General features: G+C 34.6%; 2 protein-coding genes across 2 annotated transcripts; both read left to right on the top strand.

Moving 5' to 3' along the window:
- Positions 1 to 5,662: 5,662 nt before the first annotated feature.
- On the top strand, positions 5,663 to 6,436 carry LOC127791498 (photosystem II repair protein PSB27-H1, chloroplastic). Its single transcript, XM_052321409.1, has one exon. The coding sequence runs from the start codon at positions 5,750 to 5,752 to the stop codon at positions 6,272 to 6,274; it is 525 nt and encodes a 174-aa protein (XP_052177369.1). The 5' UTR covers positions 5,663 to 5,749; the 3' UTR covers positions 6,275 to 6,436.
- An 11,122-nt stretch (positions 6,437 to 17,558) lies between these two features.
- On the top strand, positions 17,559 to 20,967 carry LOC127792405 (uncharacterized). The gene is made up of 6 exons (XM_052322880.1): positions 17,559 to 18,563; positions 18,683 to 18,903; positions 19,259 to 19,478; positions 19,875 to 19,960; positions 20,076 to 20,167; positions 20,280 to 20,967. Exons 1-6 carry the CDS (start codon positions 18,474 to 18,476, stop codon positions 20,585 to 20,587), a joined length of 1,017 nt encoding a protein of 338 aa, XP_052178840.1. The 5' UTR covers positions 17,559 to 18,473; the 3' UTR covers positions 20,588 to 20,967.
- The last annotated feature ends 1,424 nt before the right edge of the window (positions 20,968 to 22,391 follow it).

The raw sequence follows: 22,391 nt of genomic DNA, 5'->3' as shown, positions 1-22,391 counted from the left end.
TGCCAAGCTTTTAAATATTAAATTCCCAACCCAAACACATTCCTCGAACTTCAAATAAATTTCTAGAATTTTCTAAAAAAAATTTACTATTTTTCTCATTTTTCTTTCCTTCTTTTTTCTTTTCCTTTTCTTTTCTCTCCTTTTCTTTCCTATGCTCTCTCTTGATTTTGCTCACTCGACCAAGCTCTCCCTGCCTCTGCCTTTCTCTCTTCTTATATATATACATAATACTTGGGCTCCATGCATATATTATTTAATCATACTTGGTTGAAGATTGGCCATCACGCACCTGAACATAATATATATATATATATATATCATAAAGTTTATCTCTTAATATATTAAAGAAATTTCTGTAACTTAGTCACCATTCTTATTTATATTATATTATTTTCTTAATGCTTGCCTTCCACTTCAATTGGCCACCACGGAGCTTCATTAAATTCAATTTAAACTTTGCTTCCTTGGAAGCTTCCAATGTGCACCCCACGGATTGCTTCACTCCCCCCCCCCCCCCGGCCGCCACAGACACATACATATATATATATAGATATAATTTATTATATTATATATTAAAATTATTTATATATAAATCTCTCGATTAATTCCAAATCCTACTCTGTGCATTTCACAATTATAATTACACTCTTAGACGCAAATTTCATTCAGATTCAAATACCAGAAATTCACAATTAATAATTCTAAGATTACTCGATAAGGACGATTTCGCCCCCCGAGCCCTCACGGGATCCTTATTTTATCCCAAAATCTCTTTAGAGTTGATTCTTACTCAAAACCAGAGCCCCCTCAAGGTTTCGTTGATTTTTCAAAAGTTCCCTACGACAATTTGATTTTTCAGCCTGATCCATAGCTGTACCAAAAATTATTCTCAATCCAATTTCTTTCACCACTAAAAATCATAACTTAAATCACTTGTCGATACTATACCATTTTCCTTAGTTATCTAGGGTCCAGGGAACTCCCTTCGTCTAATTCGGTAATTACTTAACTAAATTCTCAAACTAATTTTCAATTCTTTGAACTTACTTGACACTTTGCAACATGGGGTATTACATGCGCCCTCTAATTGATTTTTTTCTTATAGAATTCTAACAAGCTAAAGATGAATTTGTGGATTACAAATTCTATTGTTGTGTTCGAATGACAACAATTGGTGCCATATGTCGAAATTTGATTGAAAAGCCAAAAAATTCACCATAGTTTACACAAATCTCAAGCCGCCAAAAATAGGCACTCAGATTGAAAAGGTTATGACATCGACAATTCTTCTAACCCAAGACCTTGAGAGACCTTCCCGAGAAAGGCTCTCGAAGCCTTAAGGAAGTTCCTTAAATCGTTCCCCTCTATGAGTATGAAGCATTGAAATGACAATAAGAAAATAGCACTAAAACTCTCTAGGAGATAGCAGCTTTCCTACAAAATGTCCTCTCACAAACACCATTTTCCCCCCTGTTATAAAATTATACACGAAGTCAGCCTCCACCTCCAATTGCACCTAAAACTCTGTAGGAGCACTTACCTTTCTTGGAGACCCATCAAGAGAGAGAGAGAGAGAGAGAGAGAATTGTGGGAGACCTTCCCTGTCCAACAAAGGCAACCAAGCATAACCCTAATCCAAAAAAAGGTCCAGATCAATCAAACCCAAAAGGAAAAATATCAAGAAACTGTTCAAAGCACTACAATAGGGGGAATTAGAATCATAGCCAAGCCTCAATTAAGAAAAGATCAACACGAGGATAATTAGTCTACTTTTACAGCCCATGAGGCTAGGGACATGAAAAAAAAAGTGATCGAACAAGTGTTGGACAAAAGAAATTGGTAATTGCAGAAGAAAACCATCATAGAATTAAGATCCCCTTTACCATTAAGATGGTGAAGAAATCTCTCCCTCCCAAATTCAAGATATTGCAGATCAATTTTTACTAGGGAAAAGGAGAACCCCATGACCATATCCAAAATTACGAGTTAGTAATGATGTTGCATGGTTGGGATTGGGAACATGCTATTGTGTGTTGGACCTTCTTTTTAACCCTAAGAGACTATGCCTGAACTTAGTTTAATAATTTGGCTGAAGGATTTATCTCTTCCTTTAACCAATTAAGGAGGGAATTCATTAAGACACTTATTATTAATTGTCAATGAAAGAAAGACGCTACATATTTGCTTAGTGTTTGCTAAGGAAATAAAGAAACACTTAGAAAATTTGTATATCGTTTCAGGAATACTACTTTGGAAATATAACACTTGCAGGCGGATGTGGCAGTCGCCATAATTCTTTAAGGAACAAAATCAGTACCACTGCAAGAATCCCAACCTGCATCCTTAGCCAAATTATTTTTCCAAGTTAACAAGTATATACTACAAGTTGAGGTAGTATGGGTAGTTAGTGGGAACAAAGAAAAAGAAAAGAAAAGAAAAGAAAGAGTTTTTGATGAAGGGGTACGTAATAGAGAAGATAAATCCAAGAGAACCAATGGCCATCCAAGATTATAGTACACAAACTAAACCTTGCTTACAAAACCACGATTGACTATGCTGGAAACAATTAAGGGATTAGGCCTCATAAAATTCCCAAAGAAAGTAAACCGACCTATGGGTAAAGATAAAGGATGTCTTTTGTAGATTCCACAAAACCCACAATTACTCAACTAATAGATTCCATGAGTTGATGAAATCAAAATTTTGATAATGGAAGGAAGACTCAAAAGGTATGTCCAAGTTGAAGTCAGAGAAATGAGGTAAGATAGAAGACAATAAGAAAGTTTAGAAGGACACGAAAGACAGGATATGCAATATGATGAGAGAAAGAGAGATGATAAACAAACCTATTAGACAATGAACCTACTCGTCATGCTATCCATGTCATCTTTGGAGAAAAGACTACGACTAAGAGCACTTTATCTTCAAGGAAGGGAAACAAGGCAAACCTATCAAGTAAACTTTGTGATGCTAGCACAAGAAGATAAGAAAACCATTACGTTTACTCTATCAAATAAAAAGGATGCCATTATGCCTTATAACGATCCCATGGTCATCTCTGGTACCTTTGTAAATCTAATTTATTATTGGAATTGTCTTGAGAAGATAAATATCTCCCTTGTCAAATTAAAACTTGTATATATCTTCTCCCATATTCAGTTTTATCGGCGGAAGCAATACCAATAGCTGGGGCGGTACAGCTAGCAGTGACACTAAAAACTAAACCCCAAAATATAACCAGACAAGTGAACTTTACGATAGTCAAAACAACCTCATCAGCATACAATGTTATATTGAAATGCCTACTCTTGAACGACATGAGAGTAGTGATTTCTTTAGGATATCTCTTGATGAAATTCTCAAGAGATATATATAGGGTAAGCCTTAGGAGATGAAGCAGCAAAAGTTGCTGCAATCATAACTACACAGTAAAAAGGCAGCAGTCTTAGGATGAAAAGAGAAAAGATCCTGTGAGACAAGGACTATAGTGAACCCCCAAAAAATAACCACCAACGGAAAAAACACCCTTTTGGGAGAGCTTCTCAAAGGATAACCTAGCATATTCTTTCCCCTAAGAGAGTTGAAGGAAAAAGTAGGAGCAATTGATGTGTCATAAGTCACCACTTAGGAACAAAATCCCAAACCCAAAGAAATAAAGACCCAAAAAGGCCAAAGATGACCATCGTATGAAGATCTCTTAGAGACTCCTGGGGCAATCTTGTAGAGGGAGAAGAAAAAAAGAACCAAGAAACATGGAGATCTTCTAGGAATCTCTCTTGCAGGGTATTTCCAATGAAAAAACATGAACAGATAACTCCGAAAATCCCTTCATGAATCTCATAAGAGAAGATTTATTCATAAAAGTCCAAATCTTAGTTTATCTCAAAATAACAAGGATGGTTATCACAAACCTCTTCAACTCCCTTATAAATAGGTAAACTCTCATTCTAAAAAAGAAATATGTCTCTTAACATTAATTCAAGAACTTTTTCAATCTCAAAAGTCTTTCTTAAATATCGAAATATTTTCTCAACAATATCTTACGGCTTCTAATCAATTTTTTCCTTGCAGAATTCCAACAGCCTGAAAATAAATTTGGAACCAGAACCTCAGGCTTCTAGGAGCTCTATGTTGCCACTAAATCAAAGAAGTCATTATCCTTTTTCCGTAGCCGAATTAATGAGGGCAAATTTAGTCCACATATGACGTGGGGAAATTCATTGCCATCTTGCCCAATTTATGGCGCCCTTTTTAGTAGGTCACTGTTAAGGCATTTGCCATCCATCTACTGCAACAACATTAATAGTACTGCCCACCCCCTCTACAGAGCATAGGACGACTTAGTTAATACATATATGACCCTTTACAAAGCATTGGTTATCACTGGGGTGACCTTTAATTCAATTTTCCCAATTTATTATGGAGTGAATTGATAATTAAATTAATTAATTGAAATTATATATAATCCAGACTAATGGAGATATTAACAAATCGATTTAACCATATTATAACCAAAATTAACAAGAATTAAACCAAGCCTACTCAAACCTAATCAATAATAGTTAATTTTAGAAAAAAAAAAGACTTGAGAAATTTTAGTAAGGGCAGTGACTGTGATCACTTCCACTTAAGTTTATATTAACAATAGTTTGTCAAATAAACTAAAATTATCATATATTTGGTTAAACATCGAAATACTTTGAAAACTGAAAATCGATAATTGAGTTTTTATAAATTAAAATTAAACTGAACTACCTCACAGGCATGGTGCAATAGTAAGGTGCTTGAAAATTTACATGGAGTATCAGGATTCGAATCATTGCGATGACTTATTAAAAGAGTTAAGTCTCTCATGGATTGTATCAAATGTCGAGCACCGGAGATGTATAGACTGTGTCCGTATTCGAATTTACTCGATGGATGTATCAGAGGAGAATGTCACCTGTTAGTGGAGATTAGTTGGACGAAGCTCGGACACCCCAAGTTAAAAAAAAAAAAAAAAAAACTGAACTAAATTAATTAAAATGAGCTATTTTGATCTGAAAATTAAATTTTAACTTTAATCTACTTTTGTGTAATTCTTTTTCTTAAAAGAGATAAACATAACTTATATATAAAAAATAATCCCCAATAAGTAATTTGTTTTCTGCAACGAGATGAACAGACATATTTTTTAGGTAAAAAAACAATCCCCAATAATTTAATACACTTGGTATAATTAAGAGTTAATAATCCAGAAGTTTAGCTTGGTCGAACCGCTTATAAAACCAAGCTAACTGTGCTTGACATGACATGGCCCCCCATGAAAAATAAAGAAAAGAAGTTCATTCGCTTGGTAATGGAAGCCCATGCTAAATGGCAGAGCACACAACCATGCCCATTCCAAGAGTACTACCACCACTAGGCCTCTCCCTTGGGGGAATTGGCCCGGCCCAAATGGTGTTGAGCAGTCTGGCACATTTTCCATTTGAGATTTGACGTCTTCACCATATCTGCATTTTTTAAGTTTATTCTCCTAATTATAAAACTACAATAGTGCCCTCGTGAAGGGACCATACAGCAAGGACAGTGCCATATCACTCCAAAATCTCACAGAACCTTTTCCCATCCATAAACTAAACTTTGTGATAAGGTGATAAGCCCACGTGGCAAAAACCCAACTCTATTACTAAAATCCAAACTCGCCCCTCCACCCCACTCCTCCCCTCTGGCTCCTCCTCCTCCGCCGCCGCCAACACCACCACCGTCAATGGCTTCCCCAACCCTAATCACTCCCACCACCACCACCCCCAAGCCCCTTCCGCTCCCCCTCCCCCCTTCCACCAAGCCCAAACCCACCTCCCCATTCGCCGCCGCTGCTCTCCCCCAGCCCCGCCGCCGTGAGTTCATCTCCCTCGCCGCCGCCGGGATCCTCTCCCCAGCATTGCTCCTACGCGCCACGCCTGCATGGGCGGCCTCCGACGACGAGTACGTCAAGGACACGGCCCAGGTGATCAGCAAGGTCCGGACGACCATCGGAATGGACAAGACCGACCCCAACGTGGCATCGGCGGTGGCGGAGCTGAGAGAGACCTCCAATTCATGGGTGGCGAAGTACAGGAGGGAGAAGGCCCTGCTCGGCAAGCCGTCGTTCCGGGACATCTACTCCGCCCTCAACGCCGTCTCCGGCCACTACATTAGCTTCGGCCCCACAGCGCCGATTCCGGCGAAGAGGAAGGCCAGAATACTGGAGGAGATGGACACGGCCGAGAAGGCTTTGTTGAGAGGAAGATGAATGTGAGAAGGGGGATTCTTTCTCAGTGTCAGTGTGGCAAATTTTTTTCCCCCCTAATTTTGTATAATTTGTTAACTACTTGAAGTTTACTTTTGGAAAGTATGAGATGAATATTAATGAGGTTTAGTTATTGGAAATCGGGGTGGAAGTTCATTCAATTAATGGATGCATTCGAGCATCGGGTTTAAATTTCCAGTTGACGTTATAAAAAGAACAAATTTATAGTGCATAATGCCAAGAGATTGTACATTTATATACAATTATAGATTATTTTGATGGTTCCAATCTTGCTCAAATTTTGATCAAATATACAATTATAGCGTATTTGAGTCTCCTCGAGCTTAATTAGCATAGCATGGCCTAACCTTGCTCAAGGCCCAACTATCAAAAACCAACAAGCAACTTTGGCAAGGTATCACAAAATGGGGCAAGGGAGAAGATTCCATTGTTCTTTGCGCTAAGAAGATGAATGAAAAGGCCTTTTCACTCTTCAGAAGTTGGAGGCCCAACATGAAAATTCACCTTAATTAATGATATGATCCCATCTATTGGGCCATCCATATGATCCCATCCAATACTTGGAAGGCCCAACAAGGAATTCACACGAAAGCTATAAACTTGAGAATCCCAAATCTTATAAGCCACTTGAAGGCCCACACCACACCCATAAGCTACAAAACTTGTATCCGTCGTCTTGTTTTAAGTTAAAAAAGAGTACAAACCCTAATAATAATAATAATAATAATAATAAAAAAGGGGGTTTGGAGAAGAATATACATATATAAAGCTCAAACTCAACCAATCAGAACATATAGAGTTTTACCAACAACCTTGTCGCTTATCCTATTACTTTGCTCGGACCACGTTCGAGTCGCGACGACGGTTCGACCTAATCTTATCCATTCTACGTCAAGGGCTCCCACCTCTGAAGCTGACCCAACATCATTACCCTTCAAGCAAGGATGCAGTGGTGGTGGTGTTCCATTTCACCACCGCCACCGCCACCACCACCACCATCTCTTCTTGTTATGAACTGGAATCAACTGAAATAAGAATGGTCCACAAAAGATAAACGTTGTTTGAAAAAATAGACACTTCGGGAAAACCAGCAATTAAGGTTGTTTTGTTTGAAAGACTTAATTTGGGATAGGATTTTAAATGTATGGCTGTCAATATTGTCATTAACTGAGAGGGAGAGAGAGAGAGAGAGTCCTCCAGAGTTTGGCAAAGGCTTGCTTGACAAAATCCAACCCTGAAAATTAATATGTAATCCTGTTTGGCAGCAGAGAAAATTCTTCTTGAAGGTTTTTAATTTTCTTTGCTTTTCTTATCCCTAAAGAGCTATATATAGAATAGTCTCTCAGCATTGAAGGGATAATATTGCTATCGCTTTTAGTTGTTATTTCAAAAACTGTTTCTTGACTTTGGGACCAGCCACTGCAAAACAAAATTGTGGAAAAATTTGTGCATTGAAAATGTTTATCTTTTGATAATTAATCAAAATGGACTCAAACGGACGGACGTGATTGATCATTGATGAACTCATTTTCGAAACTATCTTTTGGAGAATTGATTATTGCTACTTGTAGAAATTTCTAATAGAAATACGAATTCCAAGAAAATAAAGGTGTTTTTATACATGATTGCTGTTATCATCTGGTCTGTGTGTAATAAACCCATTTTAGATTATATTATTATGTTTACAATAAAATTGCAATTTTATTTTTTTTATTGTTTTCCAAAACTTGAGATTTTCTCAACAAATTTTACAAAATTAATATTCAAAATCGGTTCACAAAGGCTATGCCCCGCTCAGCTTCAGAATAAGTTAATAATCAATGAATGGCGGGTTATAGAAAATGGCTGTCCAACTATATATAACTAGTAAGGGTTTGATGACAGAATAGAATTTACATGAAAACAAAATATTTTTTTAAATAATTAAATTATTTAAAATAAATTATAAAAAAATATTAATTGAAGGTATTTGATTGACTTAATTTTTTACCTAAAAATTATTATACTTTTCTAATTTTTGATGTTTGATTGTCATTATTTTCTATGAAAATAATCACATATACATATATATATATAGATAATCAATAATTAATTACATAAAATAATCAAATATATGCATATTCAAAAAATAAATCAAATATACATACATAAAATAATCAAATAATCAAGTAGTGGCTCTCTAGTTGCCCAGCAAATTCAGCCACAGCTATCGTCGTCGTTCAGCCACTATCATCGTCACTGCTCACAGCTAACATCGTTGTTGCCGGTCGAGTCACCGTTCATTGTCATCGCCTACTGCACCGTGGAATTGCCACCCCTACATCGCAACCTTATGTACTCCTCCTGCAACGCATCTATTCGTCTTTTCTAGTCACCACCTACGCCTTCATTGTTTCCTATGCCTCAGCCAATGGCTATCGCTACATCTTCTTTAGTCATTGTTCACGCCTTTATTGTCACCTATGTTCTTCAAGTCGTCGTTGCTCACTGCTTATCAATGACCACTGCAATTGTTGGATTTGGCTAATTCTTCTCTACGTCGACCGATCCTTCTCTTCTCTTCTCCATTGATAGGAGGTGGTAGGTAGGGATGGCAATTGTAATCAAAATCGTGGGGAATCGAAACGAAATCGAACCAGTCAACGCGATTAAAAACTGTTCGACTGAGTAATGGTTTGATTTAATGAAAAATCGAACATTATTTCAATGGGTATAGTTTGGTTATGATTTTTACTAAATCTAAAACAAAACTCAAATTAAAATCGTACCGAATGTGTGGATAATCGAATCGAATATACATATATATAATATATATTTATTTATTTAATATATTATATATACACATAATATATATATTGACTAATACATTTTTTATAAGTTTTTTAATTAATGCATTATAAATATATAAAATATTTAACATTTATAAAGTAATTAATAAATAAAAATAAAATTTAATATTAAATTATTTTATTTTTATCAATCAAATAATTATTAATAAAAATAAGTAATTAAATATTTAAAAAAAATAAAATATGGCGAGAAATTATTGATCAAATTAAAAAAATTATGATTAAAATCAAAACTAAATGATTTAGTTATGATTTTTAATTTTTAAAATTAATGGATAATACTTTAATTTTGATTTTAATAGTTTAAGTTTGATTTGATTATGATTTTAACAAAAATTGAAACCAAATCAAACTATTGTCAATCCTAGTGATAGACGTGGTTGAAGAGGAAGGCTAATTATATGGTAGGTTGAGTTTTTTTATTTTATTGCATCTACTCTCCCATGAGAAAAATCACTTTAAGTAAAAGTGAGAAAATAACATCACTCGGTCACAAGTGAAAAAATAATTTGTTATAAAAAAATTAACTAATTAAATATCTCAAAAATTAAAATTTAAGTGAAAAATAATATTTTTTATTAAAAAAATGTCCAATCTAAATATTTGTAGAGAAGACAGAGACCCTCAACCACTCAGTCCCAGAAAACACCTGCTTTTTAATGTACAAAATCACTTCAAATTCAATGCCCGATAGTCACTCACTGACTCCAACTCCAAGGGCTGATGAGCCACGAGGTTTGAGTGTCTGTCAGTCAGTCGGTACAATGAGAGTGAGAGTGGGCCAGTTGAGGGATATGATGAATCCGATCGAAATGACAACAATTTTGGGGGCCTTTCTCGAACGTCGATCAGCTCAGTCCGGACTAATAAGATAAAAATAAAATTTTGATTGTTTAATTTAATTAATTAGCACAAAGATTATGCGATCCTCTGATCTCATCGTCTAGTCTAAAATACAGTACGTAGACGAGCCAGCCAAAATTAAATGCACATTGTTGTCAGGTAGGCGCTGCACAAGTAAGTAGGAGTAGCCACCATTTATTTAAATCAGACATGACATTTCAATCACTAATAATAATCTGTTAGAGTGTATTCGGTTGCCACCACAAACTCATGTGCTCAAAACCTGATTAACCCACAACCCTCCTCATTTTCTTGGCTGGCCTTAAAAGTCAGATACATGATTAAACCAATGGGCGGGCGGGCAATTAGAGTTGAAGCCAATTAACCCACCATTTGCTTTCATTTTCATAATAATCCAACAAATCTTTGGTTGTTAACATGCAGCTTTTGATATTACAAAGCCCCGTACGTTTCAATGTGGGCCTGTGCAGGCAAGAACAATATAACGAGCAAAAAAACCTAATACTGAATCATGAAATTATTCTTAAATTTAAAGTAAAAATTCATATTTGTGTTGTAGCTTAAGAAGAGAGCCGCTTTCATGATGCTATATATATATATATATGGTCATGGATGGATGAAGAGTGGATAAGATCACTTTTTGTTCTTTTCTGATCACTTCTCAGAGGGCCATTAAATTAATTCCAATACTCATTTATTTAATGGATTTATGGGTCTGCATTGCATGGGGTTAATTTCATCATATGTCATTTATAATTTATGGCTTTGGTCTATGAGTAGGGTTATTCTTAGAATTATTAAATAAAATATAAAAAATATTATTATATATATATAGTTAATTAATTATGTATCTAAAAGATAAATCCTTTTGTAATTAACATAATTAATTATTTTCAAAAATTACAACTACTTATAAAAGAACATGTCTTTTGGTTTGAGTCAAGAGACGTGTTTTTTTAACATTCTAGAAACATCAATATTTCTAAAAAGACACGACACTTCATTTGGTTTAAATGAAAGAAATATGACTTTTACATAAATAGATATATCTACTCAGACATAAAATGACAATTGTATTCGTTGCTTTCTCTGTCTCATTATTACTAACTTTTTCTTCACAATTTTTATTAATTTTGGACACAAACAAATTCATAAAATAAAGGTTCGTACTAAGGAATATTATAAAGAGACACACAAAACTGCTAAATGCACTACCAATAATTAAGCAAAGGAAAAGGGGTAAACATCGCGGGCCATTTTATATGAATTATTTTATTTATTTATTTATTTTTCTGGTTGTTAAAGATATGAAAGGAAATGAATTGAATAAAAACACATACATCTATCCGTCCGTCCATATATATAGAGAGTGTGATATATAGGGCCATGTTTTTGTGGGACAGATAGGTGACAGATTTGTATTCACATTTCCCAAATGGATTGTGTCAATTTGTCAGAATTTGCCAGACATTTTGTCCTTAAATGGTGTTTAGTTATAGGCCAAGTGATATTTTCAACCCTCCCCCCACCCCCAACCCCAAGTTAAACCCACGTGGGTCGTTTGGGCATAAAAAAAAAAGATGGATTATGTTACCGCATGCGGTAAAAAAATAATAATGTATCGATGTAATTTAGTAAGTCGTAAATTTGATTTTTTTCTTTTTATATAAAAGTTAAAGGCCCAACATCTAATTTATCTTTTTTTACGTAATTAAAGACGCGAATATAAAAGACTATGTAAGGACGATTATCCCAAAATGAATTATGTTAATCATTGTTTTATGTGCAGTTGCTAAGATATATTTATTTTAAATAAAATATAATAATAAGTATACATTATTTTTAATATTTAAAATTTTATTTATTATTAATAAATATATTCTATTTAAAAATATTTTATTAACATATAATTATTATATTTTGTATAAAAATAAAATAAAATTCTTTAAATATACTTTTAGTATACAAAAATATTCTCTTGTCTGCGTCGAGTTTGCCCAACGCAAGCATAATAGGGAGCCATACCCTCTCTCTGATTTTGTCTGTATCGGGCAAATGTTATGTTAGCCGACACAGTCAATATAATAATTTCGTTTTAGTATAATCCAATAAAGACTAATTAACCAAGCGTAATGATTCAAAATATCGTATTTATGTTTATGGTGTTTAATTAGTCTCATATTTTATTAGAATTTTGATGAAAAAGTGATTAATTCTTGAAAATTCTATTTATAAATTTTATGATAAGTGAAAATTTGAGCGTTAACAATACTAGGAATTAAACTCAAAATTGGTAAGCATAAGCAATGAAGTGAAGTAGCAGATCAAGTGGACATGGGACAAGGGATTCAGTACCTACGCACGTAAACGGAAACGTAAAAACGGATATTTTTTAAAAAAATGAATATAAATAGAGTTTGAAACAGGAATAAGAAACGTTTCGAAAATATTTTGAAAACGGAAAAACAAGTCCTAGTTTTTGTGCAATATATAGCTTAGTATGTGTGGATGCATGAGTTGTTTCCCATCTTTCAAAAGTATTCCCCGAACTTGAATTGAACACAGTTGCACAGCACAGGCAACGTAATGATCTTATTTGGCATGTTTGCTTTTACTGGTAGTACTGATGCTTTAGTTCACAGTGTTGAATTTTTTAAAGTGTGCACTAAAGTGGGAAAAAATATATAAAATTTAGGTGGTAAGATGCCTAACTCAATCACATTATACATATTTAATGTTTTAAGTGGTAGTAAGATTTTTTTTAGTAAAAAAATAATTTGTATTAAAATTAAATATAATAAAGCTTAATACAGAAAGAGATTGTTTAGACAAATATATTTAGGGTTTAAACTTTAGAGTTGAGATGAATGTGTTGTTATATATATAAGAAAAAAGAAAATTTAAAATGAGATTATTTGTAATAAGATCAAAATAGTTAATTAATACACCATTTATATAAGGGCAAACATAATGTTCATTAATACACCATTTATATAGATGGGATTGGATAAGAATGTGTGACACTAAAGTGATTAACTAATTTGGTTACAAAATTGGATGAAAGCATTTAAGAAGGGATCAAATGACCAAAAAAGAAAGAAAAAATTAGGAAACTATGGCCCAGATGCAGTACTTCAGGCAAGGAAACTTCACATGAAATTTACTAATTATCCTAATGAGACAATTAGCTAGGTATTGCTGGATTTAAATTGTCTTAATTTGGACAACTTAATTAATATGATCCTCAATAAAATAATTGATATGGTATTAACTTTTCTAATTGAACAATATATTTAGTTATAATTTCTTTTGGTAGTTGATTTGTACAGAAAACAAAATTAGGGCTACCTTCTATTTAATCAACTATACTTACTACCAACATTTAAGTTGATGTTAGAGTAAATTTGCACAAACGTACCAAGTGCCAGCCCTAAAGGAAAAAGAGAAAGCAAGTTGAAACAAGAAACGTGAATTAGAAGCACATAAACAAAACCATCTTTCAATGCGTTGCTCTTGGGATAAATATATAAATTCCAACAGCCTGTTATTTAAAAGGAAAATGCTACTTTTACAATCAATTGGATTATCGAGAGGATGACCGAATGCGTTAAATGACAAAAATGTTCTTATCCAATTTGTAAATTCACCACCCTTGCCCTTGGTGCCTCATCTCTCCTCTGCCATGGCTGCCTCCAACAAGCTCTGCCTTCGCCTCGCTGACTACTGATGCATCATCTCGTCGCCCTGCTATAGCCTATCGCTCAATTACGATCGTATCCTGTTGTCACCCCACTGTAATACCTAACACGATCGCCGCTGCATCTTGTCACTGCACCATCTCGTCGTCGCCTTATGTCAGCAGGAGTTGCACCATCTCGTCGCTTTCGTCTCTGGATGAAGCCCAGGCTTTTCTCGTTTACGATGATCTGATGATCGATCAGACTTCATCATCGAATGAAATCTGATTTAGTTATCAATCATCTCTTCTCGTCGGTACATGCATGTAACATGTTCCTATTTAAAATTACGAACATTAAAAATATCAATCACATCTAATCTCAATCAAACGATACCTAATTATGGACGGATCTACCATGGTCCATTCCATGCTAGTTGGGCCCATTCCCATTGAACTTTCTTGTTTCCTTATCGTCTATAAGAAAATTGAACATCTGTCCTCTCTGGTTTCTAGAGAATACAAAATCAATCAATTATTAAATGTGTAAAAAACCGTCACTTGCTGCTATGCTACGTACCAAGCAAATGAATGGTCTAACTTCATTTCATTGCCATCAAATTTGTCTTCCTCCCCTTGTTCTTTTTTACGTGTTTCTTTGAAGATTTGTTATTTTTGTGTGACACTTAGTATTAATAATTACCTTTTTTAGTGATTAATCATCATATAGTGAATAATCACTGACAAGAAACTGTATAATGAATAATTACTGATAAATAATAAATAAATACCGTTAAGTGCCATATAATAAAATATTAAAATTGCTGTCCTTGTAATATTTCTTCTTCTGTTAATTTATTTGAGCGATACTAGGTTGCCCGCCGTGTGGGATGCCTGTCCGTCACATGGAGATAGATGGCGGCTAACAGCAAATCATCCGAGGGTCTGTTTGTTTGTTTTGTTTTGTTTTTGTATGGTATGGTTGCAGTCAAAAGCAAATGCAGAAAAAAAGGGATTCCTTTCCGGTTCCAGGCATTCTACGTAGCCTTCTCCCAAACATTTCTTTACTATATATCTTTCCCGGCTTGGTGTTGCGTTCACGCGGTTTACCACTGACCCAGCTTCCCTCTGATGACGGGAGGGCGTTACAGGTAGCCAACCCACCCCCAATTAAACCGTAAATATTTTTTATGTTACCATAATGTAACATTATTGCCTTACATAATCTTAGATTGTGTTTATTAAAATGAATAAGATAAATTTTTTATTAAAATAATTTATCTGTAAAATTTAAAATAAATTATCCGAAAAAAAAGAAAAAATCTTATGATTTATTTTTAAAAAATTTAACAAATACAATAAAAATTATTTTTATTTAAAATATTTTTTTATATTTTATTTTTTTTATCTATATCTTAATTAACAAACATTATCTTAATATGTACTGAAGTCAAATTCTCTCTAATTTTAGTTTTCGTTCTTTTCTATGTAGAGAAAGATTACCCCATTTTGGAGTTGGATAGGATAGGTGCCATAAATGTCAAATTTAATCCAATTAAATCACTTAAATAAAGGACAAAAAAAAAAGTGGCCATACCCTTCAAAAATGTCGTGCTTGTTTGGCATGTTTTTTGAAAATTTTATAATTATTTTAATTGATGTGCACCCAATTTAATTTTGGGTAATACTAACCGTTGTCTTTAATAATTTAATTTTAGATAATAATTATAAGGTACAATAAGTATCTTCTTATTTTTAATTTTCAAATAACTTATTGATCTATAATAAATATATTATGTTTTGTATTTAATTAACTTAAGAAAATTTCTTTCTTTAAATTCTTATCTACAGTCAAATTCATAAAAAAAAAAAAATGACAGTTGCATTAGATAGTTGATAGTGCTTGTAAAATTTGTCGAACCAAATAAATATAAATTTAAAAAATAAAAAGAATAAAATGAAGAATTAAAATTTAACATATTGTGTAAATTTTGAGCTATAATTATTGTTTATCTGCATTTTGCTCTTCGTATACTCAATATGGCGCTCATAAAGCCATAAACCGTATAACTACAATTCGGTGGTGTTGTTTGTCGAGACGTGATGTGATGTATGATGGGATGATTTCTTTCTTCTTTCTTTTTTTTTTTTTTTTTTATGTTTACAATGATATATATATATATATATATATTTAGTGCAAACAAAGATGTTAGGCAGAAAAGACTCCACCTTTACCTTTATAATTATTTGGCACCTCAAACTTGAGATTGGACTTATTATGGCTCTTTTTAACTTTTTAATTTTTGTTATAATCACCCATCTCATCCCTTATAAGATTGTGCGTAAAATATACATGTATTGCCAGTGAGTCACTAGCGTGGGAGAATGAAAAAAATAAAAGTCGCCAATGAGAGAAAATGAAAAAAATAAAAATTATCGACAAGAAAAGTAATAGATAGTCGGCCAAGACAAAAAACGATGATAAAAGACATGATAGGTCCATTTTAAGTTAAGGGGATCAAATGACTATAAAAAAAGAGTTGAAAAATATATTTATTTCTTATACCAATAACTTATAATCTTTTAATAATATTTTCTTTTAAATTATACAACAAAAAAAAAATTAATTTTATGCTGACCCACCACCACAACCACAACCACAAATTAAGTGTGAGTGAGTTTAATTAAAGTTTGAAAATTAAGATTTGACATCTTCACAGTTTCGTACGAACAAACAAAGAAATAAATAAATAAATAAGGAAAAATCAATTAAATAATTGCAAACTTCTTAACTTCCCCAACCAATGAGACGTTGCCACATAAGAGTTGGATTCAATGGGCGCTTCCGCAGTTGATAGAAATCTCGTAACGCGGAGATTCGGTATTCTCATCTCACGTCCATCTTGTTTTAAACTTATACGCCATGGCTTTAAATTTTGGATAATGCTAATTTATTAATATTAAATATTAAATTAAATTATGATAGTTTCGAAATATTATTTATTATTTTCCGAGAATTTTGATATTTGTATAAAATTGTACCTACTTTTATACAAATACCATAATTGACCCACAAATTAAATCATTAAAGCTATATTGTTTAATTATGTATAAAATAATATTTACCAAATTAAAAAAAAATGTGTAATTTTTACTTTTTCTTTACCAAAACAATTACCTTTCTCTTGAGCAAGTCATTTGACTGAGTTCACCTTAACTTGAAAAAGACTTTGAGTTAATTATGTTTGGAATCCTTGAGATATTCTGTAATGACTATTTGGTCCCCACATGTTTTAAAAATATACATTAAACCTACCTTATGTAAACTATTTTAAAGTTATTGTAAGTTTTTTTTCTTTTATTTTTGAGAACTCCCAAATTAAATCAAAGTGGGAATAAATTCTGTTTAGTACAATATTTAAATTATGAGAGTTCTTTGAAAATTGTCAAAACTATACGTATCAACGAGGAATTATTTAGCAAATGAGTTTGTGCAAAAAGGAAAAAATTTTATAACCTTTAAAGATATTTTTAAATTATAAAAATATCATTATAAATGATACAAATAGCAAAATTTTTGGTGCAATTTAATCTATTTAATATAAAACAATTTAAGGGTTAGATAAATAATATTCAATTTTAAAGAGATGTATGAAGAATTTTAAAAGTTATTTTTACGTAATTAGGGCCAAAAGTGGAAAACCCAATACTTTCCGCGGGGGGGGGGGGAGGTAGAATTAGCGCAAAGAGTGATGATTTTTGGGCAAAAGCTGTGGAATAAAATAATGGCAAAATCTGACAATTATTTTGAGAGAGATCAGAGATAAGATAGATAAGACAGGCAGAGCCTTCACCCAAACGAGAAAATCTTTAAAGCACAGCGATTTGTGAAATTACTCTCTCTCTCTCTCTCAGAATTCTGAAATAGCCAGGCCGAGGCTATCTAATCTAAGAATACCCCAAAAATATAGCCTCTGTAATTCTTCCATGATTGGGTGGTAATGGCCTATATATAGGAACAAGAATGTGTGTGTGTGTGTTTGTATGTGTGGTGCCATCTTCTGTATAAGCACAGTTTCCTTGTTCGTTTTGCTTTTCCCGGAAAGTTGATTCCTTTTTATCAGAACCCATGGTTTTCCATTGAGAAAAAGAAAAGGATCATCTTGTGGACACGAAATTTTTCTGGGTTGCTAACCGATTTGTTCCGATCGCGTGATTTCTACGTGTTCTCAGAGGTTTCTAGTTTCCCTACGACATTCCCATCGTTTTTTTCCTGGATTTTCTCTCTCGTGGGTTGCGCAATAGTGGGGAGTACCGTGGAATTTCTCGACGATTACATGTCATTTTCCGGGAGAATAAATATACGCGATGATTTTGGGGGGTTTTTCGCTTCTTGATTTGCTTTGACTCGTCGCGACTCGTTTGCGTTGTTGTGCTTTGAGTTTTCGTCAAGGTTGTGGAAAGAAGATTGAGTTTCCCTGTTTCTGGCTTTCTTGAGAAAATATCGCCGGAATCCTCGTTTTTCCGGTGAAGGCTTTGAATTGACGCCATTCCAGCCCTGTTTCTCTGATTTTTAGACAGATAAGGAAAGTTCTAGAGAGAGAAATCAAACTTCCTTTCATCTTTCGTGAAATATCCGTTCACGGTCAAAAGAATAGAGCTCTCTCTCTCTCTCTTCCTCTTCCAAGAGGCAAAGGAAATTCCCACACTTTCTTTCCCTGCTCTTCCCCTGTTTTTCCTTCCATTTCAGGGTTTTGAGAGAGAACTGGTAAATTCCATCTCTCTCTCAGATATGATTCTGGACAAAGGCTCAATCCAATCAAACCTCGAGCGCTTCCTCGATTGCACAACACCAGTGGTCCAGTCCCAGTTTCTATCCAAGGTGATTGTTCTTTCTCTTTCATTTCAATATTTTCCTTCATTTTCCCTACCCCCAAACACCCACAAAAAGAGCACGTTATCATCCATTGTTACGTTCTAATTTATGGGTTTTCCACACAGAGTGAGATCAGAAACCTCAATAGGCTTTGGCACCCTTGGGAAAGGGAAAGAGTTGAATATTTTACTTTGGCTGATCTTTGGAATTCTTACGATGAATGGAGCGCTTATGGCGCTGGAGTCCCAATTTCTTTGGACAATGACGAAACCCTTGTCCAGTACTATGTTCCTTATCTCTCTGCCATCCAAATCTTCACCAGCAATTCGTCCTTGAACGGTCTGAGGTTCGGGTTCCATCCTCTTAAATGACAATCTATTTCAGTTCAATACAAACATTTGGTTGTAGAAATTGCAAATAGCATTACCATCCCCTTACTTGCTTGCAAGATTTTCAACTTGTATAATTGAATTGCTAGAATTTTTGATCATTTTGTCGGTTGTTTGCTCTTATATATCTGTTTTACCAATGTTCTTGAACTAGTTTTTGATAATTGAACACTTTGTCCGACTGATAACTTTTTTGGCTTTTATGATATGATATGGGTTTCACCGTTGCGAATGGGCTTCGATTACCAAGTTGTTGCGAAGTTTGATCTATGGCATCACTTCTAAGGTTTTGATCATGGTGACCCTTTTCAGGGAAGATGCTGATTCAGTTTCTGAGACTAGGGATTCGTTTAGCGATTCCTTCAGCGACGAGAGTGAAAGTGAGAAGCAATCGAGATGGGATGGATGTTCATCGGAGGATGGAGGGTGCGATCAGGAGAGTCTCTGGCACCTGAATGATAGACTGGGTTACCTCTATTTTCAATATTTCGAGCGATCCACTCCCTATGGAAGAGTTCCTCTCATGGATAAGGTACCCTTTATCGGTGTTGGAATCATTTGAAATCCTTTTTATGCTAAGAGCATCGGATAAAGATCCTTCAAAACTTTTGACTATGGAATATGAATCAACGTACTTCTTTTTCTCTATTTCTTTTCCAAATTACTAATGGTCTCAACTGTTTGTCAGCTTTATTCCATTCCCTCTCTTTTTCTCCCTGTCTCTCCCTGTAATGATATGGGTTAATACTAAGTTTTTGTATTAGTAATTACATTCTTAGTTCCTTATGAGCATTTGTTCTTGCCTTTCCCTAATCTAGATTAGGGAAATGAAAGTATCTCATTCCATTTGAGACCCAAGGTTTTCATTTTCGGGTTATGGACACCGTATCTAAATTAATGTGTTTTCCTCTTGTGAACTTGCTTTCAGATCAGCGGATTGGCTCAAAGATATCCTGGATTGATGTCGCTAAGAAGTGTGGATCTTTCCCCGGCTAGTTGGATAGCAGTTGCTTGGTCTCTTCCTCTCTCCCATGCATTCTGCATCTTAATTTCATTTTAGATGTGTGCATTTTCCAAATTTGTCGAAGAAGGGAAAGATTTTAACTGTGGTGGTGGTGGTGATTTTCAGGTACCCGATTTACCACATTCCAATGGGGAGGACCATAAAGGACCTGTCGACATGCTTCCTCACGTACCACACCCTTTCATCTTCTTTTCAAGGTATTCTCCCTGTCCATTTGACACAGCTTTACTTGGATTTGGTCTCTTCTTTTACCTTTCTCTGCTGGCTTCTATATTCGCTTCCTGAAATCCAAGTTGGTGTCGCTGACAGATATGGACCTGGAAGATGACACGGGGGCTGCCGAAAGGAAGAGAAAGGAGGGGGAAGGGATCTTGCTTCCTCCATTTGGCTTGGCCACATACAAGATGCAAGGAAATGTGTGGGTCTCGGGCAAAGGCGGGAAGGACCAGGAGAGGCTGGTGTCGCTTTTGAGCGTGGCCGATTCCTGGCTAAAGCAGCTTAGGGTCCAGCACCATGACTTCAACTACTTCACCGGGATTACTTCACCGGGATTCGTCGTGGCTGAGAAACCACACAAGCATCATGATCACTCCAACCCCACCCGAATTCGGCTTTAACCTCTAGAATCCCCCTCTGTTTTTGGCCTTTGGTTTTGTGTTACTAAATTTGGAGGAGTGGCCTTAAAAAATTTCAAGTTTGAGCATAGCAAACTGACTTACATACACAGCCCAAACTGTCTGTGGGATTTGGTTTTATCACAAGGCTTGTTTGAATCATCAGAGTGGAGACTCTTTCCTGACTCAGACTCTCTGAGCTGTTAATGGCCATTGCAAGAGTTTCTGTTTTTTGTGTAGAAATGAGACTTGTGGATTGTTAGATTAGTTAGAAGCGGATGAATGGAGAGGAAAAAGCCCCCGAGGCTCTGAAACTGTGATTTCTCGTCAGTGGTGTATTTCATTTCTGATCACTCTATGGTATCCTTTTGTACATTACTGCATGCATTTATTTTCCTTTCCTTTTCTTTATTGCTGAACAAAAAAGATTTTGAGTTTGAAACCGATTTGCAGTTTGTGTGCAGAAAATGCAAGCCCCTATCCCTTTTTGCGCCCATGAGATTAGGTTCAACACAGCCAAATTCACTCTAATCCCTTGTAAAATTTTAGTGGCAATATTATTAATTATTTTTATTTTAACCAGTGATAATTTTATGACTGACAACCAAAGAAGTTCCAAAACTCAAATTCGAAACATCGCATTAATTTTGCCACTAGATTACCACCCTAGTTGTACAATATATCCATTTATCATCGTCTTCTCAATCTTGTTCATTTTTACCCATTCATTGAACCCACATGATAATAAAGAGAAAATTTGGCCCTCAAAAGCTGTAACGGCCTCCTCTGTGATCAGGGTTCCGCCCGAGTCAGTGGGTGAAGTAAACATCTTTGTTGGTTTAGGTTAATGAAGAAGCTTCTACATGTTAAGAAAAGTGGGCCCTAGACGTTTGACGAAATGCCTCACAGACTGTTGAGCATGCTCGAGGATATCTCACCATCATGTGGGGCCCCTACTGGCTTCTTGTTCTGTCCATCTTTCAAGGGGGCTCCAAAATGCTGTTGGCCTTATCTGTGACACAGCCTATTGCAAAGAGTAAAAATGTCAAAACTCAAAACACATTGCCAAATTGCCATTTGTCCAAGTAAACTATTTTTCTTGTAGTTAAATACAACTGCTGGCATGGCTGTAAACTACGCATTCAGCTTTCTATATACACTATGGGCGGCAGCCATTCAGCATGAGGGCTGCAGCCATCCCATGCTTAGCCGTAACGCAAGTTTTTACTTCTTGGTTTCAAACTCTTTTAGTTGCCTTTGGGTCACTCAATCCAACCCAACATTATTTTATTTTTATTATCAACAATCCAATCTCTAGTCATCATGACACGAGTAGTAACTCATATAAATTACACTAATTAAGTAAGCATATAAAAATCTATGTCTAGACTTATTGAAAGAGATAAGATCTTCGTAATCTTGATAATAGAATTTTCTTTCTATACAAGAAATCATAGTTTTAGAGTTTATGGGGTATAGTTTTTAAAATTGTATCTATAATCCAACCAAATGTGAGGACTAGTTTACTGATTTGACCAGTGATTTACAAGTTGAACTGTTGGTTTGAAAGCCATTGTTTAGGTGACAATAATAGATTTTTGGCAATTATTATATTCAAATAAATAATAAAATAGAATAAGATATGAATTACTATTAATTAAATGTTCAAACTTATTTTGGCCAATTTATATACATTTTCATCTTTCTTTTTCTTTTTTCTTTTCTTTTTTTTTATCTACACTAGTTTGGGACCAATCCAACATTACTGAATCATATGCAGAATATATAATTAGCTTTGTATGTTGAC

Source organism: Diospyros lotus, chromosome 15 (genome assembly GCF_014633365.1).
Source record: "Diospyros lotus cultivar Yz01 chromosome 15, ASM1463336v1, whole genome shotgun sequence".
NCBI classification, from domain to species: Eukaryota; Viridiplantae; Streptophyta; class Magnoliopsida; order Ericales; family Ebenaceae; genus Diospyros; species Diospyros lotus.
This window is presented reverse-complemented; position numbering and strand designations above follow the sequence as displayed.

Coding starts and splice junctions, on each gene's coding strand:
- LOC127791498 (XM_052321409.1), top strand. CDS start 5,750: ATGGCTTCCCCAACCCTAATCACTCCCACCACCACCACCCCCAAGCCC.
- LOC127792405 (XM_052322880.1), top strand. CDS start 18,474: ATGATTCTGGACAAAGGCTCAATCCAATCAAACCTCGAGCGCTTCCTC. Junction 18,564..18,682: donor AGTCCCAGTTTCTATCCAAG/GTGATTGTTCTT, acceptor TTTTCCACACAG/AGTGAGATCAGAAACCTCAA. Junction 18,904..19,258: donor TCGTCCTTGAACGGTCTGAG/GTTCGGGTTCCA, acceptor GACCCTTTTCAG/GGAAGATGCTGATTCAGTTT.